This window comes from Dipteris shenzhenensis, chromosome 22 (genome assembly GCF_047967505.1).
Source record: "Dipteris shenzhenensis isolate YYH24624 ecotype China chromosome 22, Dip_SZ_1.0, whole genome shotgun sequence".
In the NCBI taxonomy this organism is placed as follows: domain Eukaryota; kingdom Viridiplantae; phylum Streptophyta; class Polypodiopsida; order Gleicheniales; family Dipteridaceae; genus Dipteris; species Dipteris shenzhenensis.
Genome location: NC_141617.1, coordinates 11499045 through 11523922, shown reverse-complemented (window position 1 = coordinate 11523922; position 24878 = coordinate 11499045). Strand labels below are relative to the sequence as shown.

General features: G+C 45.1%; 1 protein-coding gene across 3 annotated transcripts in view; it reads right to left on the bottom strand.

The window, feature by feature from the left end:
- LOC147887731 (protein TIC 21, chloroplastic-like) overlaps nt 1-24878 on the bottom strand; it is a 54771-nt gene that overhangs the window by 10860 nt on the left and 19033 nt on the right. For all 3 annotated transcript variants that reach the window (XR_015543133.1, XR_015543134.1, XM_087393622.1), the window contains exons 2-3: nt 12498-12755; nt 11903-12106 (exon numbers count right to left, since the gene is read on the bottom strand). Coding sequence is in view for 1 of the 3 variants with exons in the window: in XM_087393622.1 (XP_087249748.1) it covers nt 11903-12106; nt 12498-12755 (462 nt within the window). In the remaining 2 variants the exon portion in view is untranslated. The remainder of the gene's footprint in view (nt 1-11902; nt 12107-12497; nt 12756-24878) is intronic.

The following is a 24878-nucleotide window of genomic DNA, read 5'->3' as shown; positions in this document are numbered from 1 at the left end:
TCTTCAGAGCTGCTCATTCCTCGATTGACTCTCCATGGGAGATCTTAGCTAGCATTGCAACATGGCACATTTGGAGAGCCAGATGCACTGAGGCTCTGGAGGGTTCTCAGGTTCACCCTTCTCAGATCTTGGCCAGTACTTGGACACATACAGTACACACTCTGATGGCCATTTGGGCGACCATGCAGGGATCATCTCGAGCAACCTCCTCCAAGAGAGTTACTTTTCTCAGAGATTGGAGACCTTCTTTGCTGAGACTTCTACAGGATTGACTTGGCATTATCAGCCTCAGCCTTGGTTTCTTTCTACCTCAATACTCTGAGGTGTTTTCCTTACATGCTTAGCATGTTGTATTTCCGCACAGAGCTTGCTCTAGCGAGTTTCTTTCTTACTTAACAGAAGTCTCCTTCTGCAAAAAAAAAAAAAAAAAAAAAAAAAGGAAACAGCTCTCGAATTGGTTGAGCCAAGAAATCAACGCTAAAGGTTAGGTAATACTATCATACCAAAGAAAATTGAGCTTCCTAGGAAATGAAGCTTTGACAGGCTATGGAGCTCTCTTCAGTTCCTCATCTCCCTATGGACGGAGTAGAGAAAGATGTCAGTCCAATTCTTCCTTCTCCTCCCAAGCCGTGACCTCTCTAAGCTCCCTAGCTTCTTGAGCCTCGCCATCACACTCTTCTTTCACCTCCCAAGCTGCTCGCTCACCCTCTTTGGCGGCCTGCTCACGATCATCCCATGTCTCCTAGAGCTGAAGCATGCGAGTAAAGAGACTATCTAACTATTGTTGCTGCAATCAGCATCCTGTTGTGCAGCAAGGCTACCATGGCAGAGATGGACATCGGAGCCTCGGCGGCAAGGTGGGATTCTATGGTGGCAAGGCTTGAGAAGCGGATCCTTCCTCCCATCAGAGTTGTGGACTTGTCATTGGTACTCATGGTGTCCTTTCCGGATCTTGTCTGTACCATAAAACTGAACCTCTCTATCTCAAGAAGTATGAAGCTCTGATACCAATGTAGCAGGAAGAAAGCCTCTACTCACTGATAACTACACTGAGAGAATATGCACTCAAACACAAATGGACCTGTGGAGTGTGTCTGAGAATATGAGGGAGGAATATAAGAGTCTGAAGAGGAAAAGAATAAGTGAATAATCATCTGCCCAATAGGGCTGAATATAACTGAAAAAATAAGTACCATCTGAAGGGAATAAACCCTTACTGCAAAAGACTAAAGAAATACTGTAGGGAGGGGACTAAACCCTCACTGTAGGAACTACGAACTGATGAAGTGAAGGGACCCCTATGATCTATTAGTGCCGGGGATGGGGCAGATCTGCTGCTCCCTGATCTTGGCCTTTTCGGCTCCTGATCCTGATGCTGTTGGCTGAGAATTGTTGCCCCAAAGTAGCCTGAAATGTGGATGGAAGGAGTGGCCAAGGGGGCCACCTAATATAGGCCCCCCAAGGCCCTAAAATAACCGACCAAGGGCAGGCTATGAACCGACCAGACTGGTTATGTTTGTCCAATACCCGACCTCCACATGGCAGTCTGCCACGTGGCTGCTGATGTGGCCAGTCTGGCTACTGCATTGACATGGTGCTGTCATGGCCGGCTGTCTGATGTGCTGTTGTGGAGCTTGGTACTCTGCTAACGTCACAGTTCACATGGCATTCCAGCACGCCACATAATGTAGATGCCTGTGACAGGCATAATGGTGGTGTTGTAGGAAGGTGTATATGGGGCCAAGAGACCTTAGTCTAGACTCCACTGGCTAAAAATGGTGGGTTTTACACCTCTTTCCCTAAGGGTGCCAACCGAATGGACAAGTCCCCATGGTCGATTAGCGCATCTTGTAACCATTCATAAAAGCATTTACACATCTTCCCCAATGTGCATACACTCACACGGCCATTGTGTGCACTCATGATTCATGAAGCAGCCTCTACTCTCTACTTGCACAATAGAAATAAATATGCATAGGATGTGCTCTTCCCCATTGAGAAGAGCCAATATAGTATCAATTGTCTATGATGTATAAACAGCACAATTCTTCCTACATTGGCTGCCTCTTGGTATCCTTGCCTGACGCCAACAAGGAGATAGACAAGAAGATCAACTGCTTTGGTCCATCAATTCCGACTGACAAAACCTAAATTAAAACAATGCATAAGTGAATCAATCAATAAACATGGAGGTGTCGGCATCATTGAGGGCGAACAATGCAAAGGATCTAGCCATTGCTATCGCTGGCCACACAATCACCACAGCATAGGTACAGAGGCAAAGCTAAGGGGATGAGGCATGGCTTATGGGAGATAGAGGAGATGTCACCGGCATCCTCAGTCTGTGGCATGCTAGACCACAACGTGGACCGCACACAAGCAACCATGTCAGGAAACCCTGCAATGGACTGCCACATCATCGAGCAGCAATGTCAACGCAGTCAGTCACCATGTCAGCATCTAGCATCTACAACAGACACGTCAACATCTGAGCAGACACGTTAGCAGCACCTGCAACAAGTTAACAAAAGCAACAGAGCATGCACCACGTCAGCAGCCACCTGGCAGACTGGCATGTGGCAATCGATGGCTGTACAGGCCCAACCTGTCTAGTTGGGCAGATTCAGGCCCATGTCAGCCATCAGCACAGACCTGTTTTAGGGCCAAAGGGGCCTATATAAGGACAGCCCCTTGGCCATTAATTCCAACTTCTATTCAAGGCTTCTCCAGGGCAGTGTACCCCTGACCAGCAGTGAAGGATCAGCAGAATACAGTAGCAGTTCAGGCCAGGTTCAGGGAGCAACAGATCTACCCCGTCCTTGGTACCTACAGGTTCCAGTTTAGGTTCTAGTAGCAACAAGGGTCGGCATCAGTGCACTTTATTCCTTCAGTTCCTACACCGAGGGTTCAGTGCCCTCTATACAATATTTCTCTAATATTTTGTAGTGAGGGTTATCCCTTCCATACAGTGTCTGTTCTTTAAGTTGTACTCAGCCCTATTGGACATCCATTTATTCAGTTGTTTATTTTGCTCTTTGGAGGTCCATTGCATTCCTCCCTCAGACTATCACACTCACTCCACAGTTCCAATTGTGTTTTGAGTGCATTATTCTCACAATTCAAAGTCGTGGTATCTAAGCTTCAGATCTTATTTCCAAAGATAGGGAGGTGCAGTTCCTGAACATGACAGCCCACTATTTTATGGTACAAACAAGGACCGAAAAGGACACCATGAGTACTAGTGGCACGTCCAACACTAGTGGAGAGGTAGGTCTGACCACAACAGAACATGGTCGCAGAGGCCTCGATGACAGTTTCTGTTATGATGGCCATGATGCAGACCATGATGCAGAAGCAGCAACAAGAGTCAGAGAGTCTCTTTACCCTCATGGTTCAGCTCCAGGAGATGTGGGATGATCGTAAGCAGGCCGCCACAGAACGCGAGAAAGTATCTTGGGAGGCAAAAGAAGAACGCGACGTGAAGCTCTATCAAAGCTTCATTTCTCGGGAAGCTCAATTTTCTTCGATATGATGGTAAAACTGAACCTTTAGTGTTGATTTTGTGGCTCAATCAATTCGAAAGCTATTTTCAGTTGTGCCTAGATGCATTGATGAGAGAATACACCGCTCATTGTCATTAGGCAAGGCGGTCACCTGGTGGCGCAAGTGGCAAAAGGACCACTATGATGCAATCGAGGAGTCAGCTCATTATGAGTGGACAAAGTTCATAAAAGATATCAGAACACGGTTCCTTCCACCTTAGTACCTGGGCAGACTGCAGAATCAGTTGTATGGGACATAAAGACGGTGAATCATTACGCCAATAAGTTTATCAAATGTTCATACAGTTGCAGCTAGAGAAAAACCAGGAGCTTATAGCTGCATACAGACATCCAGTGGTATGTTCGTAGTTTCAGGCCACACGATTAGAGTGCACATGAGCTTGCTTACCATTTCGAGCTCATGCACAAGGGTCTAGGATCCAAGCAGGTCAACAGTAAAAAGTCCCAGGACTTCACGTGAGGTGATGGTGGGTATGGGCAGCAAAAGAAGAGCTAGAGGAGGAAGGATAGCAACAGCTATGGTGGGTACTTGGATGCAGCAACACGAGCGACCTATACCAAAGAGAACAGGTGCTTCCATTGTCATGCGTAGGGCCACAAGAAGCAAGATTGCCCACACTTGAAGCAGCTTCAAGTAGAAGGAGCCACGTCAAGTGGTTCATCCACAGCTTCAACTCCTATGGGACACCATCAGCAACAGAAGGGGGAGCCTCATAAGTTTCCCACAGTGTTTCAGTTTTATGGACAGATTGGTTGTCAAAAGCTCCTCATCCTGGCAGATTCAGGGAGTTCCGAGACCGAGGATATTATTTCCACCAAAGCATCCAAGCAACCCCAGTTGCCTCTTACGCTAGCGGATACCATTGTCTTGAATGGAGCATTTCCGAGACAGCAGGTGGAGAGCAACATGGAAGTCACCTCAACCACTCTGAATATCTGAGGGTGGATAGACAGTCAGCCACTCAAGGTCACACCTGCTCAGGCAACGGATATCAGCTTGGAGACACGATGGTGGAACCAATTTGAAGTTCGACCTGATTATCAAAACCAAGGCTTGGATATCAAGATCCTAGGCTATGGCTCCAAGTTCATTTCTTCGCTTAGAGATATTCCTCCTCAACCTTTGGTTTCAGCTATTCAGAGGGCACGAGTTAGGACCCCCAAAAAGAACGCAGTACTACAACATGACCAGTACCTTTTCCTCACGACGAGTCTCCGTCCCTATCACCAATATGACCAGAGGAGCATCGCATTGAGCATCTTCCTGAAACATGGTTCCGCAGCAAGTATCCTTGGCAGAAGTCAGCAGAGGAGCTTGAGAGTCAGTTCCATCAAATCAAAGATTCATAAGCCAAGCCTTCGGTTCTATCAAATCAGGATTCATGAGGCAGGTATACCATAAAGTCAGGCATCTCCTTCCAGCATACTCTTCATACCCTAGTTTGAGCTTCAGCAGAAGGGGATGTCACGGCCATCCTCAACCCGTGGCATGTTGGACTAGAACATGGACTACCACGTCAGCAGGTCACACAGGTTGTCACGCAGGCAGCCACATCAGCAAACCCTGCAGTGGACTGCCATGTCATCAGGTAGCCATGTCAGTGCAACCAATCCAAGTCAGCACAGGCCACGTAAGTGCCACCATGTCAACATCTAGCACCTGCAACAAACACATCAGTATCTACAACAGACATGTCAGCAAAAACTTAGGCACCACGTGGCAGTCGGTGGATGTACAGGCCCAACCTGTCTGATCGAGCAGATTCAAGCCTGGGTCAGCGATCAAGGCAAGCCTGGTTCGGTCATCTTTGGGCACAAGCGTCCTATATAACGACAACCCATTGGCCCTTCATTCCATCCTCTATTCAGGGTTTCTCCAGGGCAGTGTACCCTCAAAGTGCAGGATCAACAGCATACAGTAGCTGTTCAGGCCAAGTTCGGGGAGCAGTACAGGTCCATCTACAGGTCCGGTTCAGTCCGGATTCTAGCAACAGTGGGGGTCAGCATCAAAGCATCCCCCTTTATCCCTTCAGTTCCTATAGTGAGGGTTCACTTCCGTCTATACAGTATTTCTCTAGTCTTTTGCAGTGAGGGTTATCCCCTCCATACAGCATCTATTCTTTCAGTTGTATCCAGCCCTACTGGGCATCCATTTATTCAGTTTATTTTCCTCTTCGAAGGTCCATTGAATTACTCTCACACACACTCCACAGTTCCACTTTTGTTTTGAGTGCATTATTCTCAAAGTTTAGGTAGTAGTGAGCAGGAGAGAGAGGGTGAGTAGGCAATCTCCCTGTTACAGAGATTACCCATTTCAGCTCACTAGCTTTAAGCTTGAGGTTGATGCCATCCTTCACCTTTATGCAATCAAGACACTCTTATGTTTGGGCATTACCACGAGTCCCCTTTTCCACGCATGCATGGGATAGAGTTTGGGAGGCTTTGTAGAAAAGGGAGTAGGGGGCAGATCTGGAGAAAGGGGGATATACTAGCAGAAGGGGAAGAGAAATAGGGGAAGAAGGGAGGAGAAGGGATAGGAGAGAGAGAATGAGGTAGGAAAGAGAGAGGGAGAGAATGAAAGACTTCCTGCTTTCAAAGGCTATTACCCTGTGTTCCTGTCTCAGAACAGCCCCCAATGCCACTGGCATCTGCCTCCACAATGAAAGAACGTGAAAAATCAGGAGGGCATACCAAGACAAGCGCATGAGTGAGGGCAAATTTCAGGTCTTCAAAGCTGCGTTGTGCTTGCTTTGACCACCCAAAAGCATCCTTCTTCAAGAGGTCAGTAAGAGGAGCTGCCCTCTTGACAAATTTGCGAATAAAGTGCCTGTAGAAGGAAGCAAGACCTAAAAATCCTCTCAACTGGGTGGGATTTTGTGGCTGTGGCCAATCTTTGATGCATTTCACTTTTGCAGGATCCACCCAAATGCCACGTCTACTCACAATATGCGCCAGGTACTCAACCTCCTTTGCCATAAAAGTGCATTTGCTGGCCTTTGCATAAAGCTGATGCATCCTCAAAATTTCCAGCACTTGCATCACATGCTTAATGTGCTCTTGTCTATGCTGTAAATGAGGATATCATCAAAGAAAAACAGCACGCATCTGAAAAGAAGTGGCTGCAATATCTTGTTCATTACTACCGTCAATCCAAAAGGCATCACCTTGAATTCATACAAGCCCCGTTCTGTGCGGAAGGCCATCTTGTGCTCATCTCCTTTCACCCTGATTTGATGGTAACCAGATCTCAAATCTATCTTCATGAAAAACTAAGCACCCTTGAGTTCATCCAACAGGTCATCTATCCTGGGGATTGGAAACCTATTCTTGATAGTGGTCTTACTTAGATCCCTGTAATCAATGCACATGCAGTATGATCCGTCCTTCTTCTTCACCAAAAGCACCGGAGAGGCAAAAGGAGAAGTGCTATGAGAGATGAAGTTCTTCTCAAGCAATTCCCGCACCTGTACTACCACTTCCTCCCGCTCAACCTTAGAGAGACGATATGGGGCTTTGTTTATGGGCTTACTACCAGGCTCTAGAACAATGGCATGATCCACATCCCTCTTGGGAGGCAATTGGGATGGCATATCAACATATACATGAGCAAACTCCGATAGCAACTGCTGCATATCACAATCCTCAACAGGGGGAATGCTACCCCCCTGAGATACTGACGCATTCAATGCATAGAGGGCATGCTCCTTCCTGAGCTCTCTGGCTAACTGCCTTGCTGAAATGACCTGCAATTTAGGAGTGGCAATGCCATGCAATGCTACAGTTCTACCCTTGTGGACAAAGCTGAGTGATAGGGCATTTAAATCCATGCTGAGTTTACCCAAAGATTTCAGCCAATTGCAGCCTAGGACAGCATCTATTGGGCCCATATCCAATGCCAAGAGATCCCCAGCAAATTCATAATCATCAGAGAGCTTGATCCTTGCATCTTGGCAACAAAATTTACTGACCAAATGTTGTCCATTTGCCACCTCTACTCTCAGCCCATGATCAATCTTAGTAGCAATCAGTCCCACCTTCTGTAAGGTCTAAGAATTGATGAAACTATGAGTACTACCGCTGTCCACAAGCATGAGCACAGTCTTGCCATTAATTTGCCCTTTCAATATGATAGTTTCAGCACTTTTGGCACCCATCAATGCATGAGAATAGATAGCATAAATTGTTTGCTGCGCATCCCAGTAGATCTCCTCCTCGTCCACAGGAGCATTACCATTTGCATCCTCTCGCGCAAGAAAGGGCATAGCAACCCGATGCTCCACATGAAAGACTTTAGGCCAATGGCCTCACGGGTTACATGTGGGCTGAGTGTCATCAGATTGTATACCATGCATATTACGTTCATTAGCACCACCGGGATCAAAGGGGAAATCAACCCCCTTCGTGGCTCCAACATCTAGAGCTTCTTCCACGATTTGTGCACCCTCTAAATCATCATGAGTGGCATCCAAAGTCTCAGAAGCATCCATCAAATCCTCATCTTCCGATATCTCAATAATCATGCTGAGTTTTGCAGTACCACTGTTACACATTTTGCAAACTTCCCAATGCTCCTCAGAAATGGTGCTGCTGCTGATTTTCTTTCATTCCAGTCAGTCACTTTAGGCTTCTTCTCAACCTCATTTGCATTCCCATATGCGTTGCCCACTATCATCTTATATTTGCTGGCATAATCTAAATCATCACGAGTGGCATCCAAAGTCTCAGAAGCATCCATCAAATCGTCATCATCCGATATCTCAATAATCATGCTGAGTTTTACAGTACCACTGTTACACATTTTGCAAACTTCCCAATGCTCCTCGGAAATGGTGCTGCTGCTGATTTTCTTTCATTCCAGTCAGTCACTTTAGGCTTCTTCTCAACCTCATTTGCATTCCCATATGCGTTGCCCACTATCATCTTATATTTGCTGGCATATTTGGGCTCAAATACCTCTACCAATTGGGCTGCACGATCAATTGTTTGAGTGCCTTCACATCTGCAACAAGAGAAGGACTTAACCCATGGATGAAACGCAGCAACTTTTCCTTTTTCAGATACGTCCTGCACAAATAGGGAAAGCCTCCAAAAGCGCTGCAAGTACTCTTGGACGTACCGGTCTGCGACAAATAAAATTCAGCCAAGTATTGATCCAAGACAAGTGGGGATACAAATGTAGTGACCATCAATTCTTTGAAACCCCTCCAAGTGGTTGGTCTCTGAGGTGAATCCCTCATGTATCGCCACCATGTGTGGGCATAGTCCTGCATATGCATACCTGCAAAAATGATGCGCTCCTCCTCAAACTTGGGGTAGAAGCAAAAATAGTCTTCCAGCTTCGTGAGCCACTCCTCCAACTCATTGGGAGTGCGAGTGTCCCCTTCAAACTTATGCACTGTGAGTTTGTCCTTGATATCCTTGGCTGCATAATTCTTGTGTATGTAACCTCTAGAAGTGCGGGCATCATCACGCTTGAGGTTCACATAATCAGAGAAGGACATCTCAAGTTTGATGGCCTCAGGTAGGGCCTTGTATGCACGCAAAGAATCTGCCAACATCTCATCAAAAGTGGCTTGTTGCCCACCACTCGCTCCCTACTGCGTAGTAGCTGCTGTCATCTGATGCACTAGCTGCGTCTGGCTATATGTGCTCGCTGGCGGAGCAATAGGTGCATGAACCCCGGGCTGGGTCTCTCTGCCAAATGCATCTCTCTGAAATGATGGCATACCAAAGGGCTGAGAAGAGGATTGACCTCTCTCCCAAGGGTGTGGGCTGCCATATAAACCAAAGCCAGCTCCAGGCATACTCGCCGGTGCTGTGAAGGAGCACTAACCAGATGCACACCAACAGGTCGGCCCAAAAGAGACGGCTCAACCTGCATAGATGCAAAAAGCTGTGAGCCAAAAGATGGCCTGACATCCTGCAAGAAGGTGCTCTCTGGCACATGCATCATCTAAGTATCATCTAAGTCTAGATAATCCCCATGCTGGGGTACATGCAACGTTCCCCTTGTTGGGATACGGGCTGCTTACCCTTATCCTGCATAGTAATGGCAAATGTGATCTGCTGACCAATCTGTTGTCCCATCTGGGCAAGAGCGGTATCATGCATAGCCATGGCTGTGGTAAGCTGCTGGTTGAACTCCTGTCCTATCTGGCAGAAAGCCCCCTGAAGCATAGAGGAGAGGGCATCCAAAAACTGTGTCTGCGCTGCCTGCGCTTCTCGGGATGCAGGGGAGAGAGGCTGAGTGGAAGGAACATCTGTACCACCAGTGGATGCAACCACTGTGGCAGGCACTTGCTCATACTGAGCAACCTCATCATTGTCGTGCAATATGCCACGAGGGGCACGCTTCGGTGGCATGGTGACTGGCCCTGGAGAGAGGATCTCGAATGTAGGCAAGGAGAAATGGATAGCAAATCCTTGCTATAATGAGCACCTGAGATAGTGTGTGGAAACACGAAAAAGGTCGATGGAGAGGCTCAAAAGAAAGTTCGTTGAAGAAGCTGCGAAATGGGGCTTGAATGAGCCAAAATAGGGCTTTGGAAAGGCCCTAAAAGAGGTTGGAAAAAAATGAGTAGTTTTTTTTTTTTTAATATAATTTAGGGGGGGGGGGGGGGGGGGCTAAATCACCTAGGACAGTTAGGACAACACTACCCTAGGACTATTAGGACTGCTAAAACACTGAGTTAAGCTAGCCTAACCCTTCCTTTAACCCCAGTTAGTACTAACCTAACCTAGGTCCAAACTAATCAGATCTAAACCTAACCCCTAACTAAACTAACCCTAGATTAAGGCTAACCTAGGGTTTAGAGCCTTGTAGGCCAAGGTTTTTGCAGGAGGCCACGGGCTAGGCGGCACGACGAGGGCGGCGTAGCTTTTGATCACCATCACGCATCGATAGCCGGGCAGCAAGAAGTGTGGCAAAGGATTGTGTTGATTGCGTTTGAACGAGGAAGGAGCAGTGCCGTTTGACGAGGAAGGGGCAACGCCGTTTGACGACGTTGGGTGTCGGGGAAGGACGAGGTGCACTCCTTGCACGTCGGGCTGAACAGAGATGTGCTACGAATCTCTGTGGACGAGGAAGGGCGATGCAGGTTGCTTGCTTGGGTACGCGGTTGGCCAGCTCTGGATGGAGCTATTTTGCCAGCTTTGGGTCGGCCAGCTCTGGATGGAGCTGCTTGATTCGTTGTGCACCTTGGTGGTGCTTGGAGCTCAGCTGCCCTTCGAACGCCTCGGACACTGTGGACAGCTTTGTTGCCCCAGTGCAGGCCTTGTCCAATGACCTGTCATGAGGCGGTCGTCAGGTGGGCAGCAGTGATCGTCAAGCGCACTGATCGTCAAGGCTTAGTCTTTCTTTTCGTATCTCATTGAACTGCAAGGGAGTTTGTGATCCACACCCAAGAAAGTGCTTTGATACCAATGTAGAAAAGGGGGTAGGGGCAGATTTGGAGAAAGGGGGATAGACTAGCAGAAGGGGTAGGAGAGAGAGAATGAGGAAGGAAAGAGAGAGGGAAAGAATGAGAGGGAGTAGGGAAGAGAAAAAGTGAGTGAGCATAGGCAGGAAGGAGAAAGAGAGAGTAGATAGGATTAGATGTCACATCAAAAGGTACATAGTAGGGAGTGGATGGAGACTTATATAGTCCCTCCACATTTTCCACCTAAAGGACCTCTAACTTGGCCCTTTTTCCCCTTCATTACAGGCTTGAGGTACTAGCCCGTCTCTAACTAATGTAGGGGTGATGAACACACATGATAACATAGCATCGGCATACTATAATTGAAGGTCAATGAAAGATAATGAAGTGGAAGGGAGTTGTTGTGACGGTTGATCCAATGAAGAGAGCCCACTTGTCCTACCCTGATGAACTCCTTTGAGAGGATTGGCATCTCATAGGGTAGCCCATCTCCTATAAGGGGAGTCTGCTTATCACGCAAGATTGTACTACTGTTGTAATTCGTTATTGATCAACCCTACCAATTTTTTTATCTCCATGCATAGACAGATTTCTTTCAGACAACAGTACAGTAAATCAAAACTAAGGGATGCAACTAGTCAAAAAGTAATAATTTGCCAGAGACCGACACAGAAGCTGCAAGCTCAACATGTTTGAAAATCAATGAAGTAAGAAAGGAACCCACATATACAACATCTCAGCCGTGGAAAGAAGGAATGAGAATAAGTTAAATTGGACGTAATCTTCACACAATTATTGAAATTCACAATTTTGTGTTCCTCTTTTCTTTCTGAAATCAATATAAATAAAGTTTTTGCTTGCTTTAGGAACACTACATCAGACGAGGAGCATTTATTCAAAAATGCGCAGAAATGCACATACCTGCACCAAAAAGACATCAAGAGCCAATACGGGGCTGTAACCTGCAGGAGTTCCTTGCAAGTAGGGCCCTGCTGTGGATGTCAGAGATTTTCCCACAAGTGCACCAACTGTAGCTTGCATTCCTAGCAACGTTAAGCCCATTCCTAGAAGATTCACGATGATACCATTCTTGATGTTCTTTACCACTTCAGCCCGCGGAGGAGCCTGCAGAATTTAGATAGGACATCGTAACAAAAATGAGCAATATGCTCTTTCTGATTTTGTTTGTCACTGTGAGACTCAACCAAAAAGAAAAAAAAAATATTGAACCTTAGTGGAAACTTCTTTCAAAAGAATCAAAGGCTCAATAGCACCAGGAATATATTATGTTAAACACGTGAAAAAGATACCAGACTGGTCTGAGATGCTGTCAATCTTTTTGTTTTAAGGACCAAATAGAAAGATGCTGCATGTAGGCCGCAGGCAGTGGATACCCCAAAGGCCCACGCTTGAAACTTAAAATTGCTGCAAGCAGCAAACCAGTTCGACTTTTGGACTTACCCTCTAAATAACATTTAGAAAGCTTATTGATATCAATGCAAGATATACAAATTACCTTACTAAGTTCATGAACAGTATTCCGCAATCGTTCAGATAACCGGATGTAGCCAAATGACCAAAAAACAGACAGAAAAGCTGCTGTTATTCCTCCTGCCGTCGAGTAAAAGGTGGCTTGTGACGTAGGTGATCCACTTATTGCAACAGAAAATGCTAAGATGACAGCAGAAACTGCAGTGCACACAAGTTGTCCCCAGAATCCAAGTGTTCCAAGCCGCCGAAAATATCTAGCTGTAGACTCCAAACGTTTTGAAACCTAGAAACCCAACCATCAAAAATATAGCAACACGGTTATAATGCTCTTTGGAAGCACCTTGATTCCGTTATATCAGAAAACAGTCTTTTAGTTCTTGTGGTATCGCCATACCCAATACCTCTTTCTATAAGTATCCAAAAGAAAATGTAAGAAAATGCAGCAACAAAACCACTCAAAATTTGTATTTTTTCTCTGAAGTACTGAGAACAATCTCTTTTCTCATCACTACACAACTTCTACTTCAATCATGTGAAAATTAAGAAGTCTGCGTGTGTTTGATCAGATTGCAATGCAAAGCCAACTCTTCGAGTATTGCTAATGTTATCTTCTTAAGCATGCAGTATCATATGCACATTATAAAACTTGTGTGGCTGAAAACCAACTAGAGTCTATACTATGAAATTTGTGTGGCCGCAAACTAACTATAGTTTATAACATTGTATATCTAAATGGTCCCATGCATTCAGATTTTAATACATTTCTTCATACTTTAACTTTTTCCTTTAAGGGCTGATATCTTACTATATTTCCTCTTCCTTTACCATTACTACGCCTGCTAGCAATTTCAATTTCAATGACATCGAAAACCATGTCCATGTGGTGTTGAATTATAAAGTATTTATGATGGTACGGTCATGTAGGTTAGTCAACTCTAGGTTTGTCTTTTTAGGGGCTTCCAAGTCAGTAAAGGGAAAAAAGGATTTAATCTTTTGTTTAAGATTTCTAAATATTCCTGCTCTCACATTTTCAATTGGTATCAGAGCCATTCACTTGCATTCTCACACGTATCAATGCTTTACGTCATAAGAGGAAGAGGATCTTGACTACAAGAGCAGTCACCGCTATGATCTTCTTGCATCCCATATCGTTTCTACAACAATAAGTTCAAGGAGCATGTGAAAAACCAGACTTTTCGAGAATGCAAATGTGTGCAATGCATGCAGAATTTGAATGCCAATTGGCCCTTCAATGGGGTAGAGCGCCCTCGTGAGAGTATTCAACCTACATGCAAGGTGGGAGAGAGATGGTGGATGAATGCAATGTGGTAGAGAGAATGCTACGTGAGATTCACAATGAAAGGGTGATACTGTCCCTTGAGATCATTCAAGTTCCATCTTCCCATTTACACCTACCCTTATCCTATGACCCATGCACCTACCATTCAATGCACTCTAATGTACCCTTTTGCCCCTAGGACCTAGACACGTGTGTGCACATCTTTATTACTAATCATTGGCCAATGTTACATAGTTTTGGCGGTACTATTTACATCGCTTGATCAATCATAAATACAAACATATAACCGCACCATCAAATTGGCGCCTAACAAAGATAAGGTTCTAATGACTATTAATTAACTAAATAATCATTTCTCTTGTCATGACACTCCCTCCTGCTTGAATGATCAGAAGTCCTCTTCTAGATTATTGCTTATCTCTTCCTCTTACGTGCACTTTCTCTTGTTAATTCTGGAATTGCATCGCCTCTTTATAATCTGCGAGTATCAGTGGAAAATCTGTAAAGAACTCTTCTTCCATCCATTGTGCATCACTAGCTGGCTGGTTTTTAAACTTCAGTAAATACATGTATCTCTTCTTTCCACGAGTACTCGTCTCTTTATGGTACATGATCTGTTCCGGAGTAAGAACTTCAGTCCCATCTTCAAGTTCAGGTTCTTCTTGATGCTGAGTATCAAAAAACGTAGAAGTATCGCCATGGTATCTCTTCAAATTGCTCACATGAAAGATATTCTTCATACGCCCGTGGGCTGGTAATTTCAGCTCATACGCTCTGGATCCTTCTTCTTAAATATAAAGCTGCTGAAATCTGAATCGGACCATAAGACTTCGGTGCTAACTTGACATGTTTTGTACTTCCTCTCACTGACTTGATTCTTCTTTTATTAACCTTCAATAAAACCCAATGATCCTCCTTGTAATAAACTTCTTTTCTTTTTTTATTGGCTGCCTTGGATTGTTGAACCTGGGCCTTCTTAATATGTTCTTTTACCTGCTCAATAACCTGTGACATATCCTCAGCAAACTGGTCAGCAGCAAAAATTCGCTCCCCCAAGTGTGTTACTGGAGTGGGTAAACATTGCCCATAGATGATTTCAAAAGGGGCTTTCTTGGTGGAAGTATGTACAGTGTTATTATAAGCAAACTCTAACATGGGTAAGAACTTTGGCCACCTTCTAAGTTGGTCATGGACATAAGCTCGAAGTAATTATGGTTTGATTGGCATTCTCACTTTGTCCATCTCCTTGAGGATGGAAGGCTGTAGTAAATTTCAGTTTGGTTCCAATATTCTCTAATAGGGCTGTCCAAAAGTTGCTAATGAAACGGCCATCATTATCGGATACAATAGATTTTGGTAACCCATGTAACCTAAAGATTTCCCTAATGAATAACTTTGCTGTTTCAGAAGCAGACAACTCCTTTTTACAGGGAATAAAAAGAGCTTGTTTACTCAGCCTATCTATAACAATAAAAATCTACTCAAACTGACCAACCTTGGGGAAACCTGACACAAAATCCATTGTAATGTGTTCCCACCTTTCCGAGGGAATAGGCAAAGACTGCAAAAGACCAGCAGTCTTACTTGTGTCAAATTTAATGCACTGACATACGTCACATTGTTGAACAAAGGTCGAAACTTCTTTGCGAAGTTTAGGCCAATGGAAGTCTCTCTCAATATTGTCAATGGTCCCTCTAATGCCTCTATGTCCAGAATATGGACTCAATGTAACTCACTCATGACTAGATACCGAAATGTTTTGGGTACACATATGGCACGTCCCAAAAATAAGTATCCATCCACGATGGAATAAGCCTCTAAACCCTCGACCTCATTACACTGAATCTTCCCATTCCTCATCTAAAGGATAAGCTTCAACCATTGCTCCTAATGATTTCTCCTTAATCATAGAAATGTGATTAACTTGGGGCCGTCTACTCAAAGCATCAGCTACTAAATTCTCCTTTCCTGGCTGATATTCAATATTTGGTTGCCCAAAGGATTGAATATATTCAGCCCATTTGATTTGCCTTGAAGAAACAATGGGTTGAGAAAACAAGTTGTTGATACTTTGATGGTCAGTCTTAATCTTGAAAGCAGAACCATATAAATAATGCTTCCATAACTTTAAAGCATGAATGACTGCCGGTAACTCCTCATACGTGATATATTTTAATTCAGCCCCTTGAAGTTTTCTACTCTCATAAGCAATGGGATGCTTTTGAGATATGAAGATCTCGTGGAACCCGTATATACACAAGATTACAATCTACCCCTCTTTTTACTAATCTTTTCGCTTGGGTAGGAGTAATCAAGGGAATTATATACATGTCCCGATCCCCTACGATCCTTATGTTTTCATCCTTATGTACAAAGCAACAATGATAAGTATGAGGATGAATAGCAAGGTTAAAATCATACCGCCATGGTTTACCTAGAATCATGTCAACGTCTTGTAAAGGAGCTACTAGAAAATCCCTTCGATCTCTATATTTTTGTATACGAAAAGGAATATTCCGTACTATGGATGTGTCTTCTTCATTGTGTCTCCTAAAAGCTCCTGAGAGCGACATGTTTTTTATAGGTTCTGGTTTAAGATGGAGTAATTTTACCAATCTATCACTCACTAAGTCATAATTACATCCATCGTCTACGAGAATCACTATTCTCTGTCCATTCACGAATCCATACACCTTAAAAAGATCATGAGGCCCAAAGTATTGGCTGAATGGACAGCATTCACTATTGGCTCAATAGTCACGGTAGATTTCGAGGGTGACAAGGTAGAAGCCTCACCCTCCTGCTTGGATGCCTTGGCTTTCTCTTTTACAGAATTCGTCTTGGCAATCTTAGCCAAGAGAACGAGACACTTATGCCATGCGTGCCCTGGCTTATGTTTCTTAAACCCGAAACATTTTCCTTCCTTAATCAACTTCCTTTGTCCGTCATAGAAGGAAATGGCACCCATCCACGACGTGATTGGCTGTTCACATTCCTTACAAGAGCTTTACCCTTCACTTTATTATTCTTAAACCGGTTTGGTTTCCTAAAAGTGGATATATTGTTGGTCTTAGATGATGACCCACCCTCCTTATTGAAGGGTTTACGAGGATTCAATTTCCTCTTGGCTATTTCAGCCAGCTTAGTGAGGTCCTTAAGTGTGGTCGGGTTAAACATTTCAACCTCGTACCTTACTTTTGGGCTTAAGGCTGCTAAATACTTCTTTCTCCTATCTTCCTCACTCTTTTCGGGTAACTCTAGAGAGAGTTTCCAAAATCTGGTTGTAAAATCTACATTACTCTCATTATCGAACTGCCTAAACCTCTCCCAACGAAAGGTTAGGTTCTCTTCATGCCTTGGTGGCATGAAAGTGGCTTTCAGTTGCTCCACGAACTTAGCCCATTCATGAATAGGCTCTTTTCCTGTTTGTGACAAAGACCACCACATTAGAGCATCCTTCTGCAGATGCAATGTGGCAAGAGCAAGCTTCTCTTGCTCGGTCTTGTCTTGATGGGCAAAGTATAGCTCAAAATGGCAAATCCAATTCAGTATTTTGTGTTGGAAAGGTTACCTCCCCATCTGTAAGCCCCCAAATGAGGAGAGCGTGGGGGAGGGAGACCTAGGGCACGATGTGCCCAAAGAGAGAATACCTGGATGTGTGGATCCGGGACAGATCTGGAGCATTCATGGTTGGTGGGGTATCCCAAGGATGAAAGGCTGCATTAGGAGCAGCTCATGTGCAGGAAGATGGCGGGGACACATTGTCTTGGATCAGGCCTGGCATGAGGCACTCAGAGGACAGCTTCAGGATGACACAAGGCGTGGAGTCATGGCTGGACTGTGGGCAGGATTGTGACCTGCAACAGACACCAGCAGATGGCATCAGCCTGGCGAGCCATACGGCGAGGGTACTGGGACTGCAACAGACCCTGATGATGGTGCATAGGTTGGCGCAGCAGAAGCAGGGTGAACAGGCGCTGACATGGCGGGGGATGGAGCAGCACATGGCAGCCCATATGGAGGGCTGGTTGGGCTGGGCAAAGCCAGCCAACCAGGCCCTATCTAGGGCTGGCCAAGGGCTCAGCCCCTGCATGGAATCGTGGGCCAACAAGCCCTAGAAAAGAGGGCCCCAAAGGGGCATTTTTAGGCAGACCAGGTCAGGGCCTGGTCAGCCTGTTTGGGTCGGCCATAGGCAGCCTGACTGGTCGGTTTTTTGCCAACCCCTTAGGGCCTATAAAAGCAGAGGCTCTTGGCCTCATTTGATCATCACTTGGAGCAACACAACTACCAGCAGAAAGGAGCAGCAGGGAGCTTGCCTTAGGCCTCATCACTGGAGGTAAAGGGAGCACACAGGAGCTGCAGACTTAGCTAAGAGCGCTGCCCACCTAGGCTGGTGCAAAGACAGCAAGATGGAAGGGATCTGGACGGAAAGTCTACAGAAGCTCAAGGTGGAGCACACGGACTCAAGTCTAGAGATAGCCAGCAGATAGGAGAAGTACCTTGTGGTAAGATCAGGGGACCACACCATTGGTGGGACTCTGGATCTATCTCTTTTGTATTGTGTCAATAGTTTTGGACGGAAATATATTATTTTGGTTGTTTCTCTATCTCGCTGATTCATTGTCTATTGATGAGTCTGCACATCTATTTTACGCACATAAGTTAAGAAGTTTGTGCTTCCACACCCCACACCACACTGTGTGAGCTCCTGGGCATTACTATCAATCTTCCGCTGTTCGTACCCTCTGTTGGGTCATTTCTAACATTTTGTCAACCTCCCTTGCCCCATCATATTTGGGGAACTCAATTCTCTCTAGCGGTTGGAATTTGGACCTCTTAGAAGGGGTACTCAACTCTTCATCCCCAAAGTTTAAAGTCCTCTTAGTCCCTAATCTTGTCATAATGGACTGCTCAATCATATTACTAAGCTGGAAAATCAGCTTATCAACAAGAGTCTCCTCTCTTCCTCTTGCACTTGGATTATAATCCATGTGTGCTGGGTTTTGAGTTGAAGGCATAAACTCATCACCTTGTTCTTGGCTGGTCTCATTTCTTCTTTCATTACGAAAGGAGAACTCCCTATCAAGAGGTTCTTGAAGGATAGACTACTGTAAATCTATTTGTGGGTTATCATACTCAAGATGTGTGTAACTCTCACCTAATCCATCCTCTTCAAGAGGGGGTGAAGGTGTTCTTTCTCTCTCTCCTTGGAATAATGGAGGAAAAGGAATAAGTTCATTGTTATATCTACCTTCCCCTTCCATTCTTTCCTTTTAGTAATACAAGAGAAAAAATGACTTGCTGTAATTTCAAAAAAGGGGTTTATTTTACAGCAAAAGTCAAGTGTTGTAGAGTTGGTGGTACTTATCCGACTCCCGCTTCGTTTGTGTTGAGAAGACACTTAAAATGACCTCCTCTTCCTTCTCTTTTAAGCTTTTCTTCTTGTATTTCTGCTGTAAACTGGTACGCTCCCTTTGGGCTACTTGTTTTGAGCGTATTGGAGCTCTAGATACCGTTATAGGGGGTACTTGATGGGTGGATCACCCCCTTAAAATCTTGTTCTGATCCGACTTTCCATTGGGGAGAACAAGGGGGTCCCTTTTCCTCACGGTTTAAGGATTTTAAGGGTACATTCACACCGGAGGGGGTTCATCCCGTTAGGACACCCCATTCACCGTTCAAGACCAAAAACTTTCAGAAAAATCCCTTGTTCCAGAACCTCAAGAATCAGGCTTGGTCGAGAAGGAGGTGTTTACCTCGAGAATTCAGGGTTGGTAGGGAAAGAGATATTTGTGGCCCGTAGATTTGCTGCGCTATCTGCTGGGCATGTGTATCGTCGGGATTCCATCATCAGATTTCGTTGCATCGCGTTCCCCGTCCGCGCCTTCTCCTGTGACTTCCGTGCCTTCTCCCGCCGTCCTTCGCAGCTATCACAAGCCGTGCCTTTCCCAGTGCTTCCGCCACGATTCTGCACGTTGCTCTCTCACCCTCTTCTCGTCCCGCTCATGGACCATCGCCGCTCTGATACCAAATGTGAAAAACCAGACTTTTCGAGAATGCAAATGTGTGCAATGCATGCAGAATTTGAATGCCAATTGGCCCTCCAATGGGGAAGAGCGCCCTCATGAGAGTACTTGTTTCTATTTCGACCTGCATGCAAGGTGGGAGAGAGATGGCGGATGAATGCAATGTAGTAGAGAGAATGCTACGTGAGATTCACAATGAAAGGGTGATACCCTTCCATTAATGTCCCTTGACTCCATCTTCCCATTTACACCTACCCTTATCCTATGACCCATGCACCTACCATTCAATGCACTCTAATGCACCCTTTCCCTTTCCTATTGCCCCTAGGACCTAGACACGTGTGTGCACATCTTTATTACTAATCATTGGCCAATGTTACATAGTTTTGGCAGTACTATTTACACCGCTTGATCGATCATAAATACAAACATATAACCGCACCATCAAATTGGCGCCTAACAATAATAAGGTTCTAATGACTATTAATTAACTAAATAATCATTTCTCTTGTCATGACAGAGCATCTAGAAGAAACCCATGAGCATCTCCTTCATCCTAATCCCATATTAAGGCCGTCATACCTAGCATAGGCATTACCAGAGCTCCACACAATTGTGCCCTGTGCCCCATGCCCCTCACAACAGTCTGCAAGAAGGCCATTGCAACCTAAGGACCCATGGAGCCATTAGAGGACCCATCCCCCAGCATCCACGTAACCACCCGAGGGCTTCTCTCCCCAAAAGGTGGATCCTAGGAGATTGAGGACCCTTTGTGTCCTCACACATTAGACGTATCCATATGGGGGGACTATTTAAGAGTCCCCAAGTCCACACACATTCCATTCCCTTTCCAAATAGACCTATACTTGTCCCCACAAGGGGTAGAGGCGTATGTTCTCCCCAAATGCCCAAAACTTGTTAGATGCAACCAATCTCCCTAAGCCATGCCACCAAGCACATGTGAAGACCTACACAGGACCAGGTCACCAATTACACTTGCCCATCCATAATAACCACCACTAAGAGCCATTGCCACACTGTCATAGGCACAAAATCACATGATTTGGCAGACTTCATATTGGTGGGAGTTGACAGGCCTGATCCCCTTGCGTCCAACCTAGGGATCCTAAAGCAAAAGGAGGCCACGACCCTGTCTTAGCTAGGGACCGTGTCAACGCGAGGGTAAGGTCGTTCATATTCCTAAACTATACCCTCAGTGTTAGAATCATTGATATATTCTAGGCAGTGACCAATGTAATGCCAAGAAGTGGGTTAGGGGCACTTTTCCCTCATTTAGAAGTTTTTTCCCCAACCACAGTTAGTTCACTAACTATAGTTGGTGAATAGGATAAGGTTTTGTCACTTAGACAAAACCTTGTCCTTCTTGTACGTTGTTCATCTCTTCTATTGAACACTCTAGCTTTCTGCTTTCTTGCTCCCATTCTGTTGTCTGCTATTTTCCTTCATTTGGTATCAGAGAAGCCTCCGTACAACCTCTTTGGCGTCATCCGTACAGCACTGAGCTCAATCGTCCGTACACAGTACGGATTTCAGTACCAGCTCAGCGCCGTACACATTTGTCCGTACAATCTGCATCAGCTTCAGCACCGTACAAGTCTGCGCCATTGAAATCTGCAGTTATTTCTTTGCAGAGAAATTGTGGCTTTTGAGTTATTTGGAGGCACATTGCAGAAATTTGGACAGACATTGCAAGCAGATTGCAGATTTGTTCAAAAAATTGAGGCTTTTCGTTTAGCACTGCAATTTTGCAGTGAAATTTGGGGCTTTTACAGGCAGAGTGCAAATTTTGCAACATTTGGGGCTTTCAGTCTATTTGCCCTCTTTTGTATGTAATTTCCCACAAGAAATTGGGGCTTTGCATTTGGGTTGCAATTTTGCAGTGAAAAACAACTTGGGAGTTTTGCACGCTTTTTTGGACTCAGTTTGAGTCACATTGCAAACATTTGGGAATTTTTGCTGAGATTTCTTGCAGATTTTTGGGCATTTGCAGAGCATTTTGGGTGCATTCAGAGCCTTTGCTAGGCTAAGACAACAAGCTGTCTTTTGTTTTTCGACACCCAATCTCCTATATTTGGGGCTTTTGGACACTTTGCAGGTATCTTGCAGGAACACTTGGCAGAGATACCAGTGGGTTTATGCTTCTGTCTTGTTGCATTCAGAGCCATTGATTGGCTGTGTTTTTGGGAAGCTAACAACTTGCATTGATATCCCAGCAGGGATTTTAGTGTGCACCTTCATTCCCAGAAAGGGAATTCTGTTTTGTACATTTGCTGCGATTTTTTAGCAGACATGGCCCAAAACAATCAGAATGACTATGTCTTTGGTGTCCTCTCACAAGAGGACAAGTTGGATGGTACCAGCTACTCCTTGTGGAGTTTTATAGTACGCAACATCTTGGTTAGCAGACATCTATGGGACTATGTCAATGGAGATGAAGCAAGGCCAGATTCTGTGGCTACACCCGTCACTCCTACAGCTGGAGGCAGGGGTAGAGGTCAAAATGCAGCACAAGTAATTGGAGCTGTTGCTCCTCCAGTTGCTCCCACAGCAGAGCAGAAAAGATGGGATTCTAGGGATGCACAAGCTCTATCAGTGATTTCTCTTTCTGTCAAGAGGTTCATTATTCCTCACATTCGGTCATGCAAGACCTCAAAGGCAGCTTGGGAGATATTAGAGAGTATGTTTGCAGCAAGAAATGATGCCAGAGTCTCCTTCCTGAAGAGAGAGCTATCTCATACGCATATGGATGAGGGAGATTCCATGAATACTCACCTCACAAAGCTTCAGGATTTGAGGGAGCAATTGTTGAATATAGACGAAGTTATTCCGGATTCAGAGATGATTACCACCACTATGAATTCTCTTCCTGAGTCCTATCTTGGTTTCCACATTGTTTCTTTTTGGGCAAAGCTTGCATTTCTTGGCTAAGCAAGAAACAATCTACTGTGGCTACTTCCTCATGTGAAGCTAAGTACAGGGCAGCTTTCACAGCGACAGTTGAATATGTTTGGCTGCGTTATTTGTTTGCTGATCTTCATCTCTCATTGGAGGATCCTTCTCCTATTCTCACTGATAGTCAGAGTGCTATTGCATGGCAAAGAATCCTATGTTTCATGCTCGCACAAAGCACATTGAGGTTCACTATCACTATGTCAGAGAGAAGTTACATGCAGGGGAGATTAGTATGATCTATTTGTCAACACATGACAATGTTGCAGACATCTTCACCCAAGCACTTCCACGTGAGAAGCTTGAGGCATTTCGCAGTGCCCTGAACTTATCTCCTTTTGGTGATTGATCTTTTCCTTGTACATGACATTGGCACTACAGGGGGGTGTTAGAATTATTGATATATTCTAGGCAGTGACCAATGTAATGCCAATAAGTGGGTTAGGGGCACTTTTCCCTCATTTAGAGGTTTTTCCCCCTAACCACAATTAGTTCACTAACTACGGTTAGTAAATACGATAAGGTTTTGTCACTTAGACAAAACCTTCTCCTTCTTGTATGTTGTTCATCTCTTCTATTAAACACTCTAGGTTTCTGCTTTCTTGCTCCCATTCTGTTGTCTGCTATTTTCCTTCACTCAGGCCATTAATCACGTGAAGCATATGACAGTGGCCAAAAGTATATGGGAGCATTTGGCATCTTTGTACAATAGAACCTCTCCCATGAAGAGGGTCTTTTTGGAAGTCTAAATGAGATTGTTGGATCTCATGGAGTCTTCATCAATGATGTGGGAGAACATCAACAAGTTATAGGAACTACAGCAAGAGATTGTCCAGGCGAGGAAGCAGATATCATGGCCATCACATTGCTGTCCCACCTATCTTCCCACTTTGCATTCTATTCGTCCTTGATAACCAATGGAAAGATGAATACACTGACTTGGGAGGAATTGGTCTCAATGGTGCTCAATCAAGAGGAAAGATTCGTGTATTGTACTTATGACATTCACTCCGAGGCTTTGTCGGCTGAGCAAAAGGAAAGGAAGAAGCTGACAATTCAGAAAAGGGGAGCAGTAAAGGCCTCACGTACACGTAACCGTTGTGGCCAAAAAGGCCATTATTGGCAGCAGTGTCCTTAGAGAATCAGTGAGGGGACTAGTGAGTAGAAGGAAGGTTCTATGGCCATCATGTCAATTGTTCCATCCTTCTAGTAGCACTACGTAGGATGCACTGCCGGCAGGCCTTCTGGTTCTAGATGGAAGATTGCTTGCTTGTATGTGGCAGTGGAACTTGCCAGTAGGTACAGTGGCAAAGGAGTCTTTGATCGAGGCAGGCTTTCATGCAGGACCTTGAGCCCGGAAGAGTTGTTCCCGCTGACTCAGGTGCCCGTATGTTACCAGTTTGGCTTTTGTTTGGACGTCATGACCTGGCAGATCCGAAGGGGGTTTCTTGTGTTCTGCTCCGCAGCTATTATCTGATGAGCTATTGTTTGATGAGCTACTAGAGATCCAGATGGGTCAAATGATTGCCAGTGCAGGAATCCAAACACCGCATATTGATCCTAGTGAGTAGTTGGATGCCCATTGTTTTCTGGAGCACAGAGGTTCATCGAACTGTACCACTTCGGACTTGAGGGGGGGCTTCAGAGGGGGCTGTATCCCTTTGAGATACAGTTGCAATGCAAGGAAGCAGACCTTGCACCATGGTAGTATCAGTTGGATTTTTCCTCCACTTGGATTATTCAGTATCCGACCAGAGGAGAATACCTAGCACCTGTGGCCTTAGAGCATTAGTGCCAGGTTTTCCAGTGATCATCCTGAGATGGTACGTGCCAAGAGGGTGCTTCTACAACAGTACCTATGGCGGTCTTCAATGACGGAGCATTACATGGCGGACTCCTCTCATTGTTCTAGCAGGACACCCAGATCCCTACAGATCATGTTCCATCTAGGAGCTGAGAGGGGGTGTTGGAGGTCAGCAATCTCCTGATGTCACATGGTTTAGGTAGAGAATGAGGGCCTCGCTTGCGGTTGTGCCCACCTTGTGAGAGGCTAGGTTAGGGCACGAGTGAGGGCCCTTGTTGTGGGTGAGCCCGCCAGCTGTGAGGGTAG